General features: G+C 39.5%; 1 protein-coding gene across 1 annotated transcript in view; it reads left to right on the top strand.

Annotated features, from left to right (window-relative positions):
* The window catches only part of LOC140232306 (ras-related C3 botulinum toxin substrate 1-like), a 44,611-nt gene that overhangs the window by 13,284 nt on the left and 9,014 nt on the right, over positions 1-22,313 (top strand). The window contains 1 exon segment of the mRNA XM_072312435.1: positions 16,565-16,636. Within this exon segment, the coding sequence (XP_072168536.1) occupies positions 16,565-16,636 (72 nt within the window).

A 22,313-nucleotide genomic window follows, 5' to 3' on the forward strand; every position in this document is an offset into this window, starting at 1 on the left:
CTGTAGCTGGGATACACTATTAGTGCTGTTGGGTTTGTTCTGCGATAGTTCTTTTATTTGGGGGGGGGGGGGGGGGTTGTATATAAGCAGGGCTCGACCTTAGCGGGAGCCCGGGGACCATTGCTCCCCAGAATCGCTACGGGCTCCCCAGAAATGTATGAAAAAAGCCCGGCTGGCTCCTTAAGGTTTTTTGCCGTATAGCCTCACGTTTCAAGACAGAATCATAGTTTATGTACACAATCACACTATTGACGAGCGCGAGCGGCCCCGGCGCGCGCAGCGAGCCCTGACGCTCGAAGTTATTATCCCTGCAATTGCAATATAGACTACACACTGGACATACAGTATTTCATTCTCCAGCCGGCCCACGTTGCCCGCATGTGTGTGTGTCTGTGTGTACCCGACGTGTGTGTGTTCCTATCTTCTATTATAGAATACTAGTAGTGTGCGCACATGCAATTCGCTGCTTGCGTACTGTGTACGCCGAATGGAACTTTGCGCGCCTGAATCCCTGTCGCCTACGGACCGTGGCCGGATGTTTACATCGATCGCCGTGGTATCCCCATGTGTGGCCGGCTGGCTGGGGAGCGCGAGTATAGTAGCTTAGCTATCACACCTGTAGCCAGCTGCCACTATAAACAGTACCCTATTTCGTTTTGAGTCGGGGTAGAAGCACTCCGTTGTGCAATGTCTGCTTCTTTTTCTCTACTTCTTCCGCTTTTCCCTTGCCTCCCAAGTACGAAATGATTTTTAGAATGTTGTGTGTGTGTTTTGTAACGTTATTGCATCATTTTTCTGCAAGGAAGAGGTGAGTTTCTGTTCGTGTATTGATGAGCACTGCAGTAAATGTGCAGGTGAAAAGCGTTCGAACTTTCTTTCCCGAGTATCGTGGAAACTCGATGTATTTCTAGGCCTATGACAGGAGATCTCATATAACAGAATACTTAATTATAACAAACTATTTTCCGGTCAAAATGAATTAATTTCCTTTGTTTTGTATCGTTTATTGACGATCCCAAGGATCTCGTCGCAATACAGAGTTTCCAATGTGTATTAATTTTCGCGTAGCTTTCGGTGCTGCAAACTTTTGCTAGCAGGGTCTAATCCTACTACTAAACTTATCGTTCTATTTCTGTCGTTTCTCACACCTCGTTTGGTACGATTTCTTCCATTTTATATCACTTTATCCGTTCCCTTTATACTTTGAAATATTTAAACAATTCTTTCAAGTGTCTCGCACTGTTATTTTCGTAACAGCGATTTCTCCGCTTTGCTGCAATACTTTTTCGAATCGAAGCGACGTGTGTTGTCTTTTCTAAATATTTGTGTTGTTGGGAGGTGTTGATACTTTGTATTTGTTATTTATTTTCCTCGGTTTTTATCTCGAGGGACTGTGCGTGTTCTTAATGTTGATAGGAAAAGGCTAAAATCTGAGTGATGTCTGATGGTGATGATGAAAACTACGCTGGTATAAAAAGACGGCTTACTGCAAATGCTGAGCGTACGTGCCGTTCGTTTTATTTCACTTTCCCTCTTATTCTTCTTCCCCCTTACTCTTCTTTCCCCTCCAAAGAATGATAAAAAAAAGAAATTACATACACCTCACAACAAAAGATCCACGATCTACCAACCTTCGTAAAGTTAAATCTAAATGTTCAATATCAGCACAGAATAAGGAGAAAGCATGTCATGAATTACAATAAATTAGAGCGAAGAGATTGTGAAATACTGAATACGTGCGCGCAGTCTCTTCGGCTCGAAGAAACTTGACACCCACCCCTCTCCCCGCCCCTTGTGGAAATTTCCACAAAAGCAGGTGCCACACCCAGGTGCGTGCCAGACGAAAGAATGCGCGCACTGGAATAAACGGCGTGTAAATATCCTGAAAATATCGATCTCGAGAAGAACCAGCTCAGTTGAATTAAAGGAATCATTGCAAAGATACCGTGATTCTACAATTTTATAGCCTTTCTTTTGGCGCATAGCAGGAAACATCAGTCGAATATGGTGTACTTAATCGAATATCTTATGTTCCCTGAACAATAAAAAAGGATCGATTAATCAGTCAATTAAAAAGGCAATCACAGAAATACTTAAAAGGTCTCGTATGCCCAGACAAATTCACTATGAAGTAGGTCCAATGAGATGCAGTCATCGCATGGTTAGACAGCAAAATCATGACAATTAATTTCAGTTCATGCTCATCATAACTGCTTATTACTTTTCAAAGTTTTGGCTATCAACATTCGTTCGTAGGTGTTTTTTGTTTTTGTTTTGTATGTTTTTCCTCGTGAAAGACGTAATGACTTCTTCGTATCGAATGTAAACTGCATGTTAAATACCGTAAACAAGCCATCTTACATCAGCTCAGCTACTATGGCACATTCGATCCATCGAACTTGCAGTAACCTCTTAATAGGCAGGAGCACATGGCGCATTCCTTTAAACTTGAAAGTGGGGTACAACCACGTGTTTGCACATTGGCGCAACCACACACAGCGCGGCATTTTGCGATCATCGTTATAGCAGACTTTCCGATTCCAGTCAGGGTAAAAGAAATTGGAATACCGGTACTTTCGGAAAATACTGATGTTTAAAATCCAGTAAAATTAAAAAGCCTGAAAACAGCGCATGATTATGTTTTATAGTAAACAATAGTTGGAAACACCGAACAGAGTTTTGCATTCACTCACACAGAAGCTTTCTTGAGAAGATGAAAGCATCCCCCTTCCCTGCTAGATAGTGGAAGCTTCCATAACCAGCCCAGCAAGTTTCTGGAGGTACATACATGCACTTGTAGTCTTGTACACATGCATTGAGAGAAAGCAATCAATCAACGCTGAGCATTGCGTAGTTTGGATTCTTTATCGTGCTAGTGACCAGCTCGATACTTCGGTATGTGTCGTAATGTTATGTTAAAGAGCTTGTAGGCCTTATAAGTCGACAAGTTTAATTCAAAATGGCAAAAAAGAGGGAGATGGAAAAAATACAGATTCTGGTGGAAAATACGGATTTTGGAGCTGCTGAGTATACGGATTTGTGCTTCCAAAAGGTTGGCAGCTCTGCTGATCAATCAACATGTGGCGTTACATAATTGTTTCTAACCCACACCTTGCAGCTAAAAAAAGAAGAACCGATAAAGAAAGACAATAATTATGAACAGACCAGGGTAAGAAGGGAATGGGAGAGGGACCACACAAAACACCTACACACACACACGCAGGTGCACGGCAGGCTCAGGCACACACACACACACACACACACACACACACACACACACACCTGTGACTGTGCTAAAACCCGTTAGATACTAAGAACCAGGTATCTCCGGCTTGTGTCTGGAGAAATGCATGTTATATCTAAACGAAATCTTCTCCACCAGGTTAATACATGTACATGTAATAGACCTCTACTGCTGATTGTGACTGAGGGAAACGTGGCTCTCTAAAACTCAATTTGGCTCCCTAAAAAGGTCCCCGAGGAGCCCGGCTGGCTTCCTAGAAAAAAGTTAAGGTCGAGCCCTGATAAGGGAGTTTCTTAAAGCTAATAATCAACATATTCTTTGTTGGTGTCTATATAGTATATTATTGTGTTATTCAGAGTGATGTCACAGATTAGTTTCATCAGTGTTTTAGGTTATGCCACTTCTTTTCTTTTTTTACTATTCAATAAAAAAAAAAAAATCCTTGCATTTTCATATTCTTTGGCAAATTAAGAGTGAGCTGTGCTAAGCCCTTAATCTGCAAAGTTTATTTCTGACTAATTATAATATCTTCAGTGAGGATCAGTATCTATCTAAAAAAAGCCCACCCAAAACACACAACTACAATGCACAAAACTACCTTGGAGAGAAATGTGCAACAAGTCAGCAAATTGGTCATAGATTGATTACATGGTTTTGGGGGGAAGATGTGTAATGGTTTTAGTTTATAACAACTCTGTGATTCTATTTAACAGAGTAATACTCTGTTAAATAAAATCACAGTGTTGCTAATGTCACTTTAAGTTGTGCAATTTATGTTCAACACTTCAATAACAGAGAAACACCCAAATTATTTTCATAAATATATACATTCAATATATAACAGCTTATGGCATACAAGTACTTTTGTTTTCCTGTGAGCTTGTGCCTTTGTTTTGTCTAACAGAGGCTATCAATAAGTCTTTTTTTTTTCTTTACCAAACTTGAAAATGGTCAATGCATATTTCATTTCATTTCAAACTGTAGAATTGCAATTAATAACATATGAATTTTGATTTACAAACACAGTTATTAATAAAACAACAAAGATCACCCGTGAGGTACATAGTGGTCTATACTGAGATGGAATGTGTTTTTGATGAGGTATAACTTTTTGGTATTAGTGTATTCATGAAAGTAGAGCCTTGCAGCAAAGACTTCCATACATCAAGAACGTTGCTAAACACACACTAGTCCTTATACCAGAGACAATGAAAATTCCTATCCAGTTTCAGATGGCAAGAAAATATCACATCTGTAATCATGTTAGTGAAATGCGTTCCTAGTTTTATGTTTCAGAGCCATTCTGTTCAGTTTGTCCCTGCTAACTGCAATTGACATTCCATGCAGCAGCCGTGTCGCAAATCTTGACTCGTCAATTCAGACGCACAGCAGTATGCATGCATGCATGCAAGAATAGAGTCATACATATACTGTATACATGTATAGTATGCCCAGGCACCATACAACCATATCAAAAGCCCACGGAGTTTGTCGAGAGGTTACTGTAGTGTGTGGTCAAGCTGAATTCGCAAGTCCCCATTATGTCATTACGCAGCTCTGGCCAACTTTTGGAGACAACAAACCCAGCAGAATTGAGCAAAATCTTGATTGGAAAACCCCAACGGATTTGAACCGGCCAAATGTGATTTGAGAAGCTTGATAGAGAAACTTGATGCTAATTTGTGCATACATATAGATGGATGAAAATAACCCAATTAGCGTGAAACATGTTTCTAAAGTCGTTTCCAAATGAGTTCTCCTCGTCATCTTAAAGGGCTTCTTGTCTGCTTTAATGAACTGGGAGGCCACTATATATGGGCTAGTACATCTCTGACCTTGCTTTCACATGTACTGACAGTGCTTAATTTGAATGCGGAATTACGAACACACGAATGCAATTATGATTTGAATCATCATTCATTTACATGACTGAGGAAGACTTCGCGGATTCTGCAGTTTTGAATTTCAGAGCGAGGAGGGGAGGTTTGGCTTCTTTACAAGTTCCCATCAAGCTTTTGAGATGTAAGTAGTACACGCTTTGACTGTAGTGCGAGCATTTGCAGAGCACCGTCTTTTTCTGCCGAAGTGGTTGAAAGGTCACTGTAAGCTCCGCCTGAAAAACACGATTGGAGTTATCAATTTCGATCACACGGTTGTTTCGCTGCTTAATTCTGGCGAAAAACTTGATTTGAATTACGATTCAAATCGCCCTACATGATTCCATTGTGCATCCACACGGCAAGAATGCTTTAGCAATTGTAGTGATGCGTCATTACAATCATTCAAATTCATGAAATTCTTCCGTCGAGATGTTTTTTCATTGCAGCTGATTGACAAATTGCCCTACATCAACGTAAATAATCATTACACAATGCTGCACACTGGCACTGTGGTCTGACGGTCCCTGACCAGTAAAAATCGCTGTTGGACCAGTAACTTTTTCAGAAATGGACTAGTAAAACATGGAAAAACTGGGTAAACACTCTAGTAGGTACATGTGAAAACTAAGGTATGATAACAAACATTTACTCTGAACTCGAGCAGAATTTAAAAAATGTTATGAATAGCATGTAAAATGAAGTCAGTGCATTATGTAATATATAGCAACTGTGCATAGTGAGTTTCAAATAACCAATTAGTTAGTGAGTTCAGTGCTTGTATGTATCTAATTCTTTGAGCACGTTCGAGCAAATTAAAGTTCATTACTGTAGTTCCTGCACTCGTGTTTGCTGTTCTGTATTCACTAGCCCAGTTGTTTGGGCAAATGAGACCATTGATTCTTGCAGCACCTCAATAAACCTAGATGAGAAATACTTGCATACATCGTAAGGCCTCTATTTGTATTGTGCAAACAAGAAGCAGAAGAAATATATGTCATATTCAAGACTGCTTGTCACAGTTGGGCTCACGCATGAAGATTCAGTTACCGGTACACTTGATGTCAAATTCCTCTCAAGTTCTCATCCATATCACTTTTCATGCAAGGCCAAAATGGTTTTCATTGCAGTGATCCAGCCTGAAGCAGGCATACATTTAGCATTGTACAGTTGTGTATCTAGACATTCCAAGTCACTTCATAAATGGAAAAATATGAATATGAATTCATTTTACATACATGTAATATCAAGAGGCTTCAAAGTGATAGTTGAAATGGTTTTGCCCCACTAAGTTTCTGACTAAGAGCAAAGTAATGTAATATTATGATTTGCCTAATCATGAAAGCTCAAAATCAGACATTGGGATCGTGAACAACAACAGTGGCTTTGTCCCTGTATGCAGTTCTGAATTATTGTATGCATTCACAGTCGTGTCACAATGCATTATTTTAGTCTTATATGCTACCTTAACCTACCCTACAGATTCTAAATTACATCAGAAATATACCATGTACACAGAATTGAATGACTTCATCTGGATATCCAGAATTGAAAAAAAAGGGGGAAATTGTTATCAAAAAGGTCAGTGTTTAAGTCATCGTGGTTTTGATTGTTTTGAATGATTGATACAATTTTCTCCTATCTTTTTTTTTCCATATAGAACTTGATATTATGCATGTGGCTTGGACCCCCCCCCCCCCCCCAACAATAGTGATAACACAACAGTCTTTTTGTTCAATTCAGTCCTTATTTACGTCGATGTAGGGCAATTTGTCAATCAGTTGCAATAAAAACATCTCGGCGGAAGAATTTCATGAATTTGAATAATACAACAGTCATTTTGAAATGACTGGAACAGTGAAAAATTAATTGAAGTGTTGTATTCTGGCTTCATGATGATTTGAAGATCGCTTGATTTGCCCTGAAATTGTGAATACTGAAATTTAGCCACTCTCTCTTTCAAACCCTCTTCCCCCCCCCCCCCCCACCCCCACCAAGTTTCATATCATTCGGGGACAGCCTGTATCAGAATCGTGTATTGCAAATTTTTGCAGTAAATCGAGCTGACTTCTGATACCAATCAGCATGTTCAATTTTTAGGGTACCTCTGCTCTTTCCTTCTCTCTCTCTGTATTCTCTGTCTCTCTTTCTTTCAGTATTTCAGACATCCTCTTCATTTGTAACCGTCACATGTAATAGCAGTTATTGTTCAATTGTGTAGCTCTCCTGGTGTGACCAAAGATTGAAAAGAACAAATTTCAGTCTGGAGCTGCATGGACAGATATATGTAGTATTATATAGAATGGCTCTGAATAGAATACCAGTATATAGTATAGGTTTCTAAGAGACTTACACTATATTGCATGAGATAGTAAGATAGGAACTCGGTATCATGGTGCTATGATGGACATTATTTTCCCGAATTCCATGAAATAACATATTTCCATATCATTATTTGTAGATTTAATGATTATTCCCTCTGCCAATGTTTGTCCATTTTTCGGGGGGGGGGGGGGGGGGGGAGGTGGTCTGTCTAAATGCCTACTTTCAGGAAAGTATAAGGGTGAGCTTAATGCTTTAAAGACCCGGCAGTAGCATGGGGATACCATGGAGGTTGGCCCAGCTTGAGCATATTCCAAAATCCCCGTACCGAAATATGTACAGCTTTATCACTGATCTCTACTAGTAAGTACACACACAGCCAGAGAGTCTCAAATGGAGTATTAAACCGTTACCGATGAGCATACGCTTCGATGCACATATTCGCTGACCGGCGCTATTCGTGGTTTTCGTATGTACCCCAGTGGGTAGCGGATGAAGATCGAGTCAATCAGGCCACCCATGTCTCTGCACACTACTGGTTCTTTAAAGGACAACTTCACCTTCATTAACATAAGGATTGAGAGAATGCAGCAATATAAGTAGAACACATCAGTGAAAGTTTGAGGAAAACTGGACAATCGATGCAAAAGTTATGAAGTTTTAAAACTTTTGTGTTGGAACCGCTGGATGAGGAGACTACTAAGGCTCGTGATGTCATATGAGTACAACAGTAAAAGAAAATATAAAGAAAATTCAACATATTTTCACTTTTTTCGCATAATAAAAGAGCACTTGACTTGCCTCTTTCCAAAGGCAATGGGAATGATATTACCCATAACATATGTCAGTAACGAGTCAAGGGAATGTGTACTTTCAAAAGATGAAATTTTTTGAAATTCTCTTTATATTTTCCTTATATTGTTGTACGCATGTGACATCATACACTGCAGTAGTCTTCTCATCCAGTGGTGACTGCACAAAAACTTCAAAAATTCATAATATTTGAACGGATTGTCTGATTTTCCTCAAACTTTCACTGATGTGTTCTACTAATATTGCTACATTCTCTCAATCCTTATGTTAATGAAGGTGAACTTGTCCTTTAATGTTCTGTTAGGGTGTGGTGTGTGTCTAGAACATTGTGCAATTTTCTGTACACAGAAAGTGTGTGCTTGGTTTCTGAATATTGATCAGAATCAATCAGAAATTCATCAATACCTCTGTTTATTGCAGATGTGAAAGATAGCCGGCTAGTCTCTACTGTCATGTAGGGTTCAGCTAAGAGAGACATATACATACAGAGAAAGAAAAAAAAAAAGAGGGAGGGATAGAAAGACAGAGAGATGGATAGATGGAGATGGAAAGAGATTCATTGATACATGGACCAAGAGAGAGACATACATGTAGAAGGAGAGATTTAGGAGAAGACAGATGGAGGGGAAAAAACTGGGTGAATAGCTGTCTGGAGTGTCATCAGAATTCTGCCGTTAGCTTTTGAAGATGACTTTTAATGTGAGGTCCTCGTGGGTATGTGGACTTTATTCAAGTTCCCCGTGAAGCGATTGTTGAGATGAAATGAAGTATCCATGCATGGGGGGGCCTAGTCTCTAGACAGTTTAGGGGAGCCCTTCAACATGTCTGAAAGTATAAATTTTGCTTTTATTTTTGTTTTATTCTGTAACCAGTGCTCAAAATGTGGAGTATTTTTTGTTCATGGATATACAATAAGTGGAAATTATGTTGAGCAAGAAATGGGCATAAGACCTCAGTGACACACAAAAAAAGTGTGTTTGTAAATTTTACAAAAAAATCATACATAACAGTACTCAGCCCATCATTGCAAAATTGATGAAAATTGTAATCATGTGCTACATTACCATGAGAGCATTCAGACACACAAGTGGAAGGAAATTTTATTCCATGTGCCATAGAGCAATGTAATGACAGCGGTGGGGCTATTAATAGCATACATCGTACATGGTTCCCATGAAAATTTAAAGTTTCCCCCACTGGAAATTCAAATTTGTGTGAAAGAGATGTTTACTTCAGTTGAAAAGCAAAGAAATAGAAAATAGGAGAATTACACTGTATATCCTGTCGTTCATAATGTTGGGAAAATTGAAAATATGCCAGAAAAGAAGGGAAACCTTGTGTTTTAGCACAAAATATGAAATATGAAAGAATAAAGGGGAAAAAAAAGGAGGAGTGTTTTTCAGATTGTCAGTATTGCTCCCTGTATGAGGAAACCATTTCCTCCATTCAGTCATCCTACCCGAAAACAGATGCCACGCGCTGGATGTGAAATCAATTAAAGACGAGGTGTTCTGTAATCTCATTCCTGTCAATGGATTGGGGAAGCTACTTGTGTACAGTGCGGCTGATTTCTTGTGCGTCTTTGCCATGCTCAAGCCACTGCCGCCAATGTATGCAGGCAGCGAGGGTTGGGTGATATGCGGAAAGCAGATTTCCACTTCTGACTCCATGCTTCAGTACAATGGGCATAGTGCACGAGTATTGTTTCAAATCATCCGTTTGGGAAATATTGTAATTGACACTGTGCAAATATTATGTGTTGTGGATGTCACATTTGTGTGATTTTGCATGGGAAAAGAAAAGATACTGTCGCCTGTTTGTTTGTTGTTGTTTCACAGTGTTCCCGTGAATATCTGGAAGTGGATTTGTTTTTATAGAAATGTCTAATGTGTAGCAGAAGCATGAATTAATATCAAGAGTTTATAAAGGGATTTTGGAGACGCCCTTGTGCATGGTTCATATGAATACAATACACTGTGTGTTTTAAACATGTACCTCCATTATATTTTATAAACTTAGTTGATATGAAATAAAATTGATTCATTAAGTTTAAACTGTCATAAGCAAGAGTGGAATATTTGTCCTCAGTGCTCAGTGCCATAGTGACACATTCCAATCTTGGTAGATGCACAGGAAATAAACAGCTCTTGATGAGGCAAATTATAAATGCATATTAGAGCAAATTGACCTCCTCATATGGAGGAAAGGATTCTTTTCCCCTTTTTTTCCCCTCCCCTTCCACCTCATTTTCCTGGCTAGCTGTGCTGTGGAATTCAAGCGTGGACAATATTTGCAACTTGCGTGACGTGATGAGTGTTGATGACTTGTGCCATAAATCACCGAGCCGTGACCCCTCGGTATCTGCAATGTATGCCTCGGTCACAGTTCGTACGCTCTCGGATTTAGAGCTGCACTGTCATTGCCATATACCCGTTCCTCCATCCCCTACCAGGCTTCCTCTGCCCCCATCCTATCACCCCACTACCACCTCCACCATCACTCACCCCCCCCCCCCCCCCCATCTTAAAGGGTGTGTACAGTTCTGGTCGAGGTGAGGATTTAGCTTTTAACGTTTTGCGAGATATTCAGAAACCACTCTATGAGATGTCAAAGAGCATGCAGTTCTAAGGGGTATCAAAAGTTTATTCGATGAAAATCAGTTTTGAAATGGCTGAGATATCCAAAAACAAGGTGAAACAAAGAGATCCTAATAAAGTTGTGGCATGTCGCCTTTTATTATTAGCACTTTTTGGGATATCTCAGCCATTTGAAAACCAATTTTCATCAAATAAACGTTGAATCCTTCTTAAAATTACATGCTCTTTCATATTTCATAGAGGCTTTTCATTATCTCAGTTAGGAATGTTCAAAACATGAATCCCCACCTCAACCAGTACTGTACAGTCCCTTTAAACCACCATGACCGCATCCTTGTGTATACGTATACCTACCATGTGTATGAGGTATGACGTAGGGTTATGTTATGAGTTAATGGGAAAAGTAACTCGTCAGCCGTGGGAGAAAGATTCGGCTAATGATTGCCAATCTTTGCCATGAATATGGTGGCCTTTATGATCAAATGGCAGTGTGCAGGCACGAGTTCTTAGACCTTGTGTGTATCTTCTACTGATTGTTCTGTCATGAGTGTATATAAAAGCAAACTTATCTTACATACACACATGCATACACATTCATGCACTGCCAAACCAAACATTTTTTTTTTTTTCAGTCATGTGAGTGTACATTTTGTGCATATATGTTACTGTTGAGAAAATAATGTCTCATATATGAAGATGATTGAAAAAAGTATGTTATGTTTGGTAGTGCATGATTGTGTGTGCATTTACAATGTATGTACAGTATGTGTGTGTGTTTACATGTGCATATTGTATGTCTGTCTGTCTGTGTGTACATGCAAGCATGTACCCTGGCAGATGTTACCAAATAGTATGACAGTCCTGTTTACTGGACTGCAAATTCAAAGATGAGCCACAGCTGTGCCCACTTTCAATGGTTGTACTGTACATCAGTGATATTACATTGCCTAGTGTATACGTGTATACTGTATACTGCACACAACATGTTTAAAGGTAGGATTGGGTTCTGGTGACATGCACTGATGCACAGGACATCATTTGTGATTAAATGACTTCATTAGAGACCACACTGTATGATAAAGCAAACTCGTTAATTTACTTGGTACAGAGAAAGGAAGATTTAGAGGGTGTTCAGACGCAAAAAAAAAACAAAACAATTATACTAGAACGGTATGGCTATACCAAAACAGTATAGCTATACGATGAATTTATACATCTGAACGCTGACTGACGAAACGACATATAGCGAAACGATGGTCAGAGCATCGTTTCGAACTAGAAGTCGATAACAAATCAGCATTCCATCATGTCCATTGTGCGTTTGAACGTATGGCAATTATAGAATGGTATACTTAGTAACTGGGTGGGGCTTAATGGGAGCGTGCACGAAAGGTGACCCTATACCTGTCACTCACGACCATAACAGCATGCGCAGTGAATGGATTAGATTAGCGTCTGAACGGTCTATTGGCTGTACGATGATTCTTTATACGTCGTTTCTTTATCAAGTTTTGTATAAACTGGCTTGCATCTGAACAGGGGGTTAAGCAGATGCCCAGTCCATATTACTTTAAAGGGATGGAACAGTATTGGTGGAGAGGAAAATTTGGCTTTTTTCTTTTTGCGAGATACCAAGAAAACACTTATGAAATAGTACACAGCATACCATTTTAAGAAGAATTCAAATTTTATTTGGTGAAAATCGGGTTTGGAATGACTGAAACATCCAAAAACAAAGTAAAACAAAGTGATCGTAATAAAATGTGGGTCCCACACTTTGTTAGAATTGCACTGTTTGGGATATCTCAGCCATTTCAAAACCAATTTTCATCAAATAAACGTTGAATTCCTCATGGAATTACATGCTCTTTCATATTTCATAAGAGGTTTCTCATTATCTCACCAAAATATGTTAGAAACTTGAAATGAGGTCTCAACCAAAACTATATGATCCCTTTAACATCTCTGAATGGTTTTGGTTGAGATGAAGGATTTATATTTTAGCTTTCTGCGAGATACCTAGAAACCACCAATGAAATATTAAGGAACATATGATTTTAATACCACTATCAATTCAAAGTTTATTTGATGAAAATCAGTTTTGAAGTGGCTTAGATATCCAAAAACAAAGTAAAACAAATTGGCTGTAATAAAAGGTGGGTCCCACCTTTTATTAGGCCATTTTGTTTTTGGATACCTCAGCCATTTCAAAACCAATTTCCTCTTCAAAATAAATTGAATTCCTTTTAGAATTACATATATCTATTAAAAAAAAAAAAAAAAAAAAAAATCAAAAAATGTTTGAAACGTGAAGCCATCATCTCAACCAGAACTTTACCATCCATTTACATATCAGGAATCTTAATATGATATTATTGATTGTACCTGCGAGCATGATACTACAAAGGTGACAGCAGAACCTATCAATTACAGCTTGTACTGTAAGCGTACACCTATTGTGATGTGAAGTGTGCATAATGTGTGAATGCTTTTCATATGCCTGTAATTTATTGGTACATGCGTCACATGAAACCAAATAGTGCTGGCAGTCAATATTGTTATGTAACTGTGATATTGGTATCAGAGTACAAAATATTTGTACATGTATGAGCTGTTGACTCGGTTTTAAGGACATTGTGAATATCATAGATTGTACGAATGCTGATCATGAGGGAAAGATCTTTTTCCCCACACTTTGCTCTGTGGAATGGAATAAAATACATGTACTGTACCGTACCGGTACTTAAAATGCACACATTGACTGTGCTGTTTTCTGTGGATGTTGCTTCTTGCCAGAAGTACTGTATAGCTGTAGGTAGGCACTGTAGCTTCAGGTGTATAGTTTTGGTAAGATACTCATTTTGTGCCTCTGTTTACCAACAGAAATTGGTCTCATTGTGAGAGGACTTTCAAAAATCTCTTCATTTTTGTAATAAAAAAGGGCACATTCACATGACCTTGTGTCATGATGAGGCAAATGTTGCCCTTGCATTGCGGAGGAACTAGGTCAAACACTCTTTCAGTATTGTGAGGAAATTGATTTTTGTAAAATTCCCTTTCACATTTTCTTTGAAGTATTCCACTACTGTGACACCACAAATTGTTGTAGAGTGTGTCGAGAGAAGGTGGTATGTGGAATTAACCTTAAAGGGCAAGTTCACCTTGGTATACATGTGGATGGAATGCAGCAATATAATATTTTAGTAAAACACATCAGTGAATGTTTGAGGAATATCGGATAATCCATTCAAAAGTTATGAATTGTTGAAGTTTCAGCACCGCCATGGCTGAAGGAGAAGGCTACTACAGCTTGTGATGTCACATACATAGAATGATATTAAAAAATGTAAAGAAAATTCAAAATATTTTTACTTTTTCTCGCATTTTGAAAGAGCACTTGACTCGCCTCTTTCAAAAGGCAGGGAGAATTATTACCCTTAACATAGACCCCGTTTACAGTGCGGGGCCGGGCTCGGCCGCGGCTCGGCCGCGGCCGAGTCCGGCCTCAATTGCGCGGCCGAGCCTCGCAATTTTGTCCGTTTACACTGCTGGGCTCGGCCGCGCTTTTGATTCAAACCTTTCAATATTTTGTCGTAGTGGCGCTCTGCTTGTAAACAAACGCAATTTGGTATTGTCTGGTTTTCAGACCCTTTGCCAAATGAATTCCGTGGCGACGAAGTCGCCGTTCGGGTAAAGGCCTTTGCCGAAGGAAAAAAAATCCTTTGCAGGACAAAACCACCTTAAACTATACTAGTTTTCGACGTTGAGGGGGTTAATATCCTGAATAGCGAAAGATACAGGCAGAGGGTTTGGAAGCCAGACTAAAATTGGCCGCGCAATTGGCCGCGCATTTGGCCCAGTTTGCGTTTACACCAAGAAGAGGCAGGGCTCGGCCGCGGCTCGGCCGCGGCCGAGACCACCTCCAGAGCGAGGCCAAATGCGAGGCCAATTTTGGCCTCGCATTTGGCCTTTTGCGCGTTTATACTCAAGCGGGGCTGGGCTCGGCCGCGGCTCGGCCGCGGCCGAGCCTCGCACTGTAAACGGGGTCATACTTGAGTAACAAGTTGAGGGATGTGTACTTTTTTTTTCAAAACATGAAATTTTGTGGAATTCTCGTTATATTTTCCTTATATCGTTTAATGTATGTGACATCAAACTGTAGTAGTCTTCTCATCCAGCAGTGACTGCACAGAAACTTCAAAAATTCATAACTTTTGAATGGATTGTCTGATTTCCCTCAAAATTCCACTGAGATGTTCTATTGATATTGCTGCAATCACTCAATTCACATGTATACAAAGGTGAACTTGTCCTTTAAGAATTTGAGTGGAATTCATTGTCAACTTTGGAACAGATTGTCCTCACGCGTTCACCGAGTGTTTCATTAATCATGCAGCATCTGCCCAATCCATGTTTGGAGAAACTCGCCCTTTAAAGTTTCCTCAAACCATTGTTAGTGTGTACCTCTGTGGAAGGATGCTCAGGGTGGTGTGTTTGATTGGTTGTCACCCATCTGCTCACCCAAGATTTCACCGTCATATTTCAATTACCCCTCAGCAAAATTTCTGATAATCTAATTCCTAGGGGTTACGGCAGGATGCAGGTTGTAGGTACAGTAGATATCTTCGCTGACGAAAAAGTCAGGAGGTCAATGTACTTTCATATGAATTGCCACAATAACATCTGTCACGGAGTTGGTGTATCCCAAGCTACTGAAGGTTGATAAACACACAATTGTTTTTTATACCTACGTGTATATACGTAGGCCTGTCCTTAAATTGGTTTATGAAAGTTTTCATTCTGAAATGCTCCATTCTCATGGTGTTTTGTAGAATTAGTGCTCTTCTGATCATCAAATGATGCCAGGAAGTGTTGTGTCGCCACCTTGTGGAAGCAAAAACAGTGGTGTTTGCCTCTTTTATTTTCAGTGGCAACATGGAGGAGTGTGTGTTATCATGTACAATGTAGGGGTGACCTTCGTGTGTATAGGCTTTCATCACACATATTTTGTTCTCTCAGTGATCACATGTTTGCCCACCTATTCCTATTCTGTTAGAATATTAATATCTTTTTCTTCTTCTTTTTTTCCTTTTTTTTTTAAACCTTGATTCCTATTTTTGTGACTACCTGCTTGTAGCACTGTATTTGAGATAGATGAATAGTCTTATTTTTAAATATTTCCTCCCATATATTCTAGTGTATTGAATTATAGGGTTGGCAGGTATGTGATCAATTTGTCAATGGAAATGCAAGGCGATTAAAAGCTTTGAATATATTGCATACATGTTGTCTTTTTCTTTAATCCTACTGAATTCTAGATAGAATTCAGTGTGATGCTAGCCATTTGATGATCCATAAAGATAGAATACAGTGTGATGCTAGCCATTTGACGATCCATGAAGATTGATACATCATGGCACGAGTCATTCCTAGAAGTAATTGGTTAACATTGAGCAGCATGGTACACACAGATGCGTCCATGGATATGTTGGAGCTACTGTATCAGTGGAAAAAGTGCTGTAGTGACACTTAATACCTCTAATGCCCATGATTTGAAAGATTATGTTTTCTTAATTAACTCAAGAGCTGTAAAAAAAAAAATGTAAAGAGACTCTTGTATTTAAACTCGTCAAAATGAATCATTCTGGTGTTACATTGCTTTTCATTCTGTTTCCTTATGTGTTTTGTTTTTTTTTCCTTTCACTCTGCAGAGCCGTGGGTAAGACGTGCTTACTCATCAGCTACACCACCAACGCCTTCCCGGGAGAATACATTCCTACAGTGTGAGTAGAGCTTATCCTAGTATTCCTCTGTCTTCCCATTGTCCCATTCAATATTTGGCGATTCGTAAACATTTACTCTCGAGCCTTGTTCGGCAGCATAGAAACCCCCATGTATGTATAGGTGAAATCAAAAGTAAACAGATGATAAATCACAGCGTTCACACGTATGTATGTGGTTTTTGTATTTTCCGTACCAAACTGTGATGATGATCTGCGATGTTCTTCCACTTTGCTTTTGCGTTGACGAGATGGGAAATATTTGGATCATAAAGTGAGCGAAATTGCTGCAGTGGTAGCCGTGTGACAGTGAGGAAAAGAAAGTGGTTGGAAAAATATGGAAGCTATTATTTATTTCAACTCCCCCTGTATTCAAGTTAACCCTTTCTGTGCTGCAGACTTCAAGCGGTGCCTACAGTACTATGTGGCTTCTGTGCCGATCAGCACTCAAAAGCACACAAAGGGTTAAGTGGCTTTAAAGGGTAAAATCAAACAGGATGATGGTAGAAATTCTATCAAAAGCAGGTATGAAAATAGAAATAGGACTCATAAGCTTTACATGCTTTTGATAAAAGCAATAAAATTGGAAACCACATACAATGTTTAAGTTTGATAGGTATAAACCAATGATGTTTTTGCCACACCAGTTTCCTGTTGACTTCCACACAAATCATTTTTCAATTCCATTATTTTTTGACAAATGATCTAAGATAAAGACTTCCGTCATTTGCGGCAAATTTGTGCTGTGTTGTAATAACCTAACAATAATCACCTTGAGGGGAAGAGATTGTAACTGCTAGATTTGTTGCCCCAAATCTGGATATTTGAACTAATTTTGATGACATCATTACCTCATGGTTTGCATATGTGGTTGCGAACAATGTCATTGTTTTTGTGCAAACAAGTCACACTTTGATATTCAATAACATTGTGATGTCAGCTCCAGTTTTGCTGAAATCCTTACCATAATCTTTCTCTGACTTTACTCACTTGAAGCCAAACTTGAACAGGGAGAGGAATGGAACTTAGGTAAAGCATATCTGCAAAAATGTGAGAAAGTTCATAAAAAGTTATATCTGTGCATTGTAAACCCACCATGAGCAGTCGTTACTATCAGACGGGGCAGAATGTTAAAGCTGCTCCTGATCCTACCATATTTTATGCAGGTTCTCTACAAAAAGCCTCAACTGGGAATTACCCTAAGCTTGTAGTGATGTCAGTGTCCCGCAGAAGACCAAGGCTAAATTATGCACGCACACAGAAAATCTCACCGCAACATATTGCTAGTGGAAAACTGATTTGTTTTGATTTCATGAATGAAGAAGGAAAACAACAACAAGAAGGCATTACTCTGAATACCTTGAATTGAGTATGCCGTGAGTCAGATAGGCATACATCATCCGTGGTCTGTACACAGATGTAGCTCCACACGGTTTTTCTATTAAACGGATTGCAACAACCATCTGGTGGTTGGGGGGGGGGGGGTGGAGGAGGAGGGGGTCGAGGGGAAAACATGTTGTTCAGAATGCCACCGAGCACATGATGTAAGACACGATGCTCGCTGCCCGCGTCCATTCATCTTGATCCGTTGCCACCCGGTAAATTGCCCTCGGTGGTGGGATCGCAAATCACATGCACAAGCATGTCCGGTATGTGGCAGTAGCTGTCCATCTCCCCACTATGATGGCCAAATCACTAGATGACAGCGGCCACACGAGTGACCACTTCGTATCATCCAAACTGGCCTCATATTGTTCTGTGTAGTGCAAAAGCTCATAGCATTTAGGCATCGAAAACACACAGCTGTATACCTGGTACACATTTAGTATCTAAATTAATTCCTTGCATACGGTTTACTTGTATGCTGGCAGAAAACATTTGCTTGTATGTCGGTATTGATAAATGTGCACATTCAATGAAAGCCTGATGATCATGATGAAATAGCATTTTACACCATTTATCTGTAGAAACATTCAAAGGCACCCGGCTCCCGCAATTTTTATTATTATTATTATTTTCTCCTTTTTTTTTGGGGGGGGGGGGGTATTATGTCGTGTGTTAGTGTGAGTACATTCAGTGAGACAGAGCAGAGCTGCCATCCATTGCGGTGTACAAAATGTCAGACCCAATCTTTGATAGAATCTTGTTTCAATTGGTTTGGAGCAGGCCGAATCATATCAATAATGCAGGGAGCACTGTAATAATCGCAAGTGTATTTATAGCAGTCGGCTCTTGATTATATTATATGGCAAATCAGTGCAGTTACAAAATTGTGCCTTGTATACAAGTATACACTATATAACATGGAATAGCAAGGAAGACATGCCATAAAGTGCATTTTTTTTTCCGCTACATTTGATGTCATGCTGGCCCGACTTACATTGTAGGTTTGGTCATGTCAAGATTTTTCCCATGAATGTTTCTCAACGATTGTCAGTTGAGTTTGCTGTTTACATTGGGGGCGTGGTATGCTGCGTATTTGCCAATGGTTACTTCTAAGGTTTCTGAGTGTACATTAATAGGCTAGACTGCTGTGGCAGTAATGCATGTGTGCTTTAAACTTCTTTTACATCATTCTTTTTGTCTTTATTTATTTTTTTTTAAGTTAGATGCCCTTAACACTTCAAGCCCTTCACCTAAATACTGATTTTGCTTCTTTTTTTGTGTGTGTTCATTTTGGGTTTGTTTTTTCTAAATTGCACAAACCTTGGTGTTCCAGAGATTTTTTTAAAATCTAAATCTTTTTGGCTGTCTATGGGGATTGTAATGTACATCCCTTAAAGTATTATTTGTTGCCTTTTTAGAGAAATGTTGATGCTAGTTCAGTTATTTGTAATGTAATCAAGGTCCCAGAATGTAAAAGTACAAAAGTCTGTGTAGTTTATTCTACAGTATGTACCGGGTATACAGAAAACAGTGTGTACTTTGCTTCAAGAGGTGTTTTTTTTTTTAATGCCCAGTATAGAGGGTTTTTTTTTTTTATTAGTCTTGCTACTTGATAGTAATGATGATAAAATGCAATAGAGGTTGAAGAATATTGAAGCTACATTGGATTGTCACCATCTGTTGAATTAAGGACATTTTTCAATGGAGTGAACATGTTGACTCTAAACAGCATAATGTTTCCTGTCTTGATGTGTAGATGTGTGTGTGTGTGTGTGGGGGAGGGGGGGGGGGGCAAAGAGAGGGCAAAAATGACATCCTCAGAGAATCTATGATCAAATCGTATGGCTGCAGGAATCCCACTCAAGATGTTAAAGGGGTGGTGTAGCTTTGGTTGAGATGGGGTTTTAGGTAGCCAACTCTTTGCATGATGATGAGAAATCTCTTATGAAATATGAAAGAGCAAACAGTTCTAAGAGGAATTCAAGGTTTATTTGATGAAAATTGGTTTTGAAGTAGCCGAGATACCTAAAACAAAGAGATCCTGATGAAAGGTGGGACCCACCTTTTATTAGGACAACTTTATTTTACTTTGTTTTGTGATATTTCAGCCATTTCATTTTCAAAACTTTCATCAGATAAACTTTAAATTCCTCTAAGAGTTGTATGCTCCTCAATATTTCATAAGTGTTTTCTAATTATCTCGCGAAAAGTGAAAATCTTTATTCCCATCTCAGCCGAAAACTATACCATCCCTTTAAATGTATGTGAATGACTGATTGAGCAATGCACATGTATAAATGCTTCTTTGCCTGAGAGATATAAATTTATTCATGTATTTATTTACCTCTTCAATAATTCATTTGGGTATACATCTAGCATTTCATTCTTTTATTTGATATTTAAAATGAAAAGAGTAAAGTTGTTATTTTTGTGTGAAGAGTTTACATTGGTTTATATTCCACACTGCACGAAGGCAGGAGATGCAGCATATTTACCAATATTTCTTTTCCCTCCCTTTACAGATATTCAGAGAGAAGCGCACTTCCTGTCGAAGGGGCAACCCCAAAAATTGATATTCACATTCATACATTACATACATAAATGCGCCGGATCAATAGTGCTGGCTTTGCTGATATGCCGTACTTGAGCTCAAGTGACTCCCTCATGTTCTCTGTTGAAAAAAAAAAATCAAACAAACTAACACAAATCAAGCAAAAATAACGTAAATCTTTATATAATAAAAATTGGAAATGTTTTTCTGCTGCAGGGTAGCCTTGAAATACAAGCTGTATGCTGTATTTAGGAAAATGCACCTTTGAATGTTTCTAAAACAGATATATGGAACTATACAAATGCTGTGAATCATCACCATCATCGTCAAATGCACAAATACACTTGTTGATGCAAGTTTGACGTAGATGTACACAAAAAGTAGCAGAACCAAGCAAATTCCATTAGCCGCACACACTAAAAGATATAACAGCAGCATAGTTGCTTTATATATGCCACAAACAAAAACAAATCCTTCTCTACCCCCCCCCCCAAAAAAGGTAAAGAAACAAACAAGCAACCCAAAGTCTTGTTGCATATATATTAATGATGCAATGCATTATGGGATGTTGTAGGTGCCAATGTATGAGGCACAAATAATTGCAAAAGATAGGGTCACATACACTTTGTACATGCTCATGTTGATTGATCTGGAGAACTTGAATAGCCGGTGTCAGTTTTTTAGCTCACCTGAGCCAAAGGCTCAAGTGAGCTATTGCGATCGCCCTTCGTCCGGCGTCCGTCGTGCGTCGTGCGTCGTGCGTCGTGCGTCGTCCGTCGTGCGTCGTCCGTCGTGCGTCGTCCGTCGTGCGTAAACTTTTACATTTTTATCTTCTTCTTGAAAACCCCAAGACCGATTTTCATCAAACTTGGCAGGTAGCATCCCTAGGGGGTTAGGAACTCAATTTGTTAAAATGGGCACCATGCCCCACCCAGGGGGCCCCCAGGGGGGCCCAAACCCCCCAAAATTAAGGAATCTGTAAAAATCTTCTTCTCTAGAACCAGAAGTGATAGAGCTAAGTTAATACTATGAGTTAGTACATTGATGACTGTAGTTTCAAGTTTGTTCATGGCAGAATCAGGGGTGCCCCCCTTGGGACCCAGGGGAGGGGGGTGGGGAGGGGTCCTAATGGGGCCTAAATTATACATTTTCATCTTCTTCTTGAGAACCCCATGACCAATTTTCACCAAACTTGGCAGGTAGTATCCCTAGGGTGTTAGGATCTCAATTTGTTAAAATGGGCACCATGCCCCACCCAGGGGCCCCAGCGGGGCCAAACCCCCAAAATGAAGGAATCTTTAAAAATCTTCTCTAGAATCAGAAGTTATAGAGCTAAGATAATACTATGAGTGAGTACATTAATGACTGTAGTTTCAAGTTTGTTCATAGCAAATCCAGGGGTGCCCCTCTTGGGGGCAGGGGGGGGGGGGGTTGGGAAGGTCCAAATGGGGGCCTGAATTGTACATTTTCATCTTCTTCCTGAAAACCTCATGATGGATTTTCGTCAAACTTGGCAGGTAGCATCCCTAGGGGGTCAGGATCTCAATTTATCAAAATGGGCACCATGCCCCACCCAGAGGGCCCCAGGGGGCCCCCAATCCCCCCAAATGAAGGAATCTTTAAAAATTTCGGCCCTTATTGTACATTTTCATCTTCTACTTGAGAAGCCTGGTCAAATTTTAGTAGAGCTGTGAATAATTTAGATTAGTGACTGCGTGAAAGGTGAACTTGCGATACTCAGGT

This window comes from Diadema setosum, chromosome 8 (assembly GCF_964275005.1).
Source record: "Diadema setosum chromosome 8, eeDiaSeto1, whole genome shotgun sequence".
NCBI classification, from domain to species: domain Eukaryota; kingdom Metazoa; phylum Echinodermata; class Echinoidea; order Diadematoida; family Diadematidae; genus Diadema; species Diadema setosum.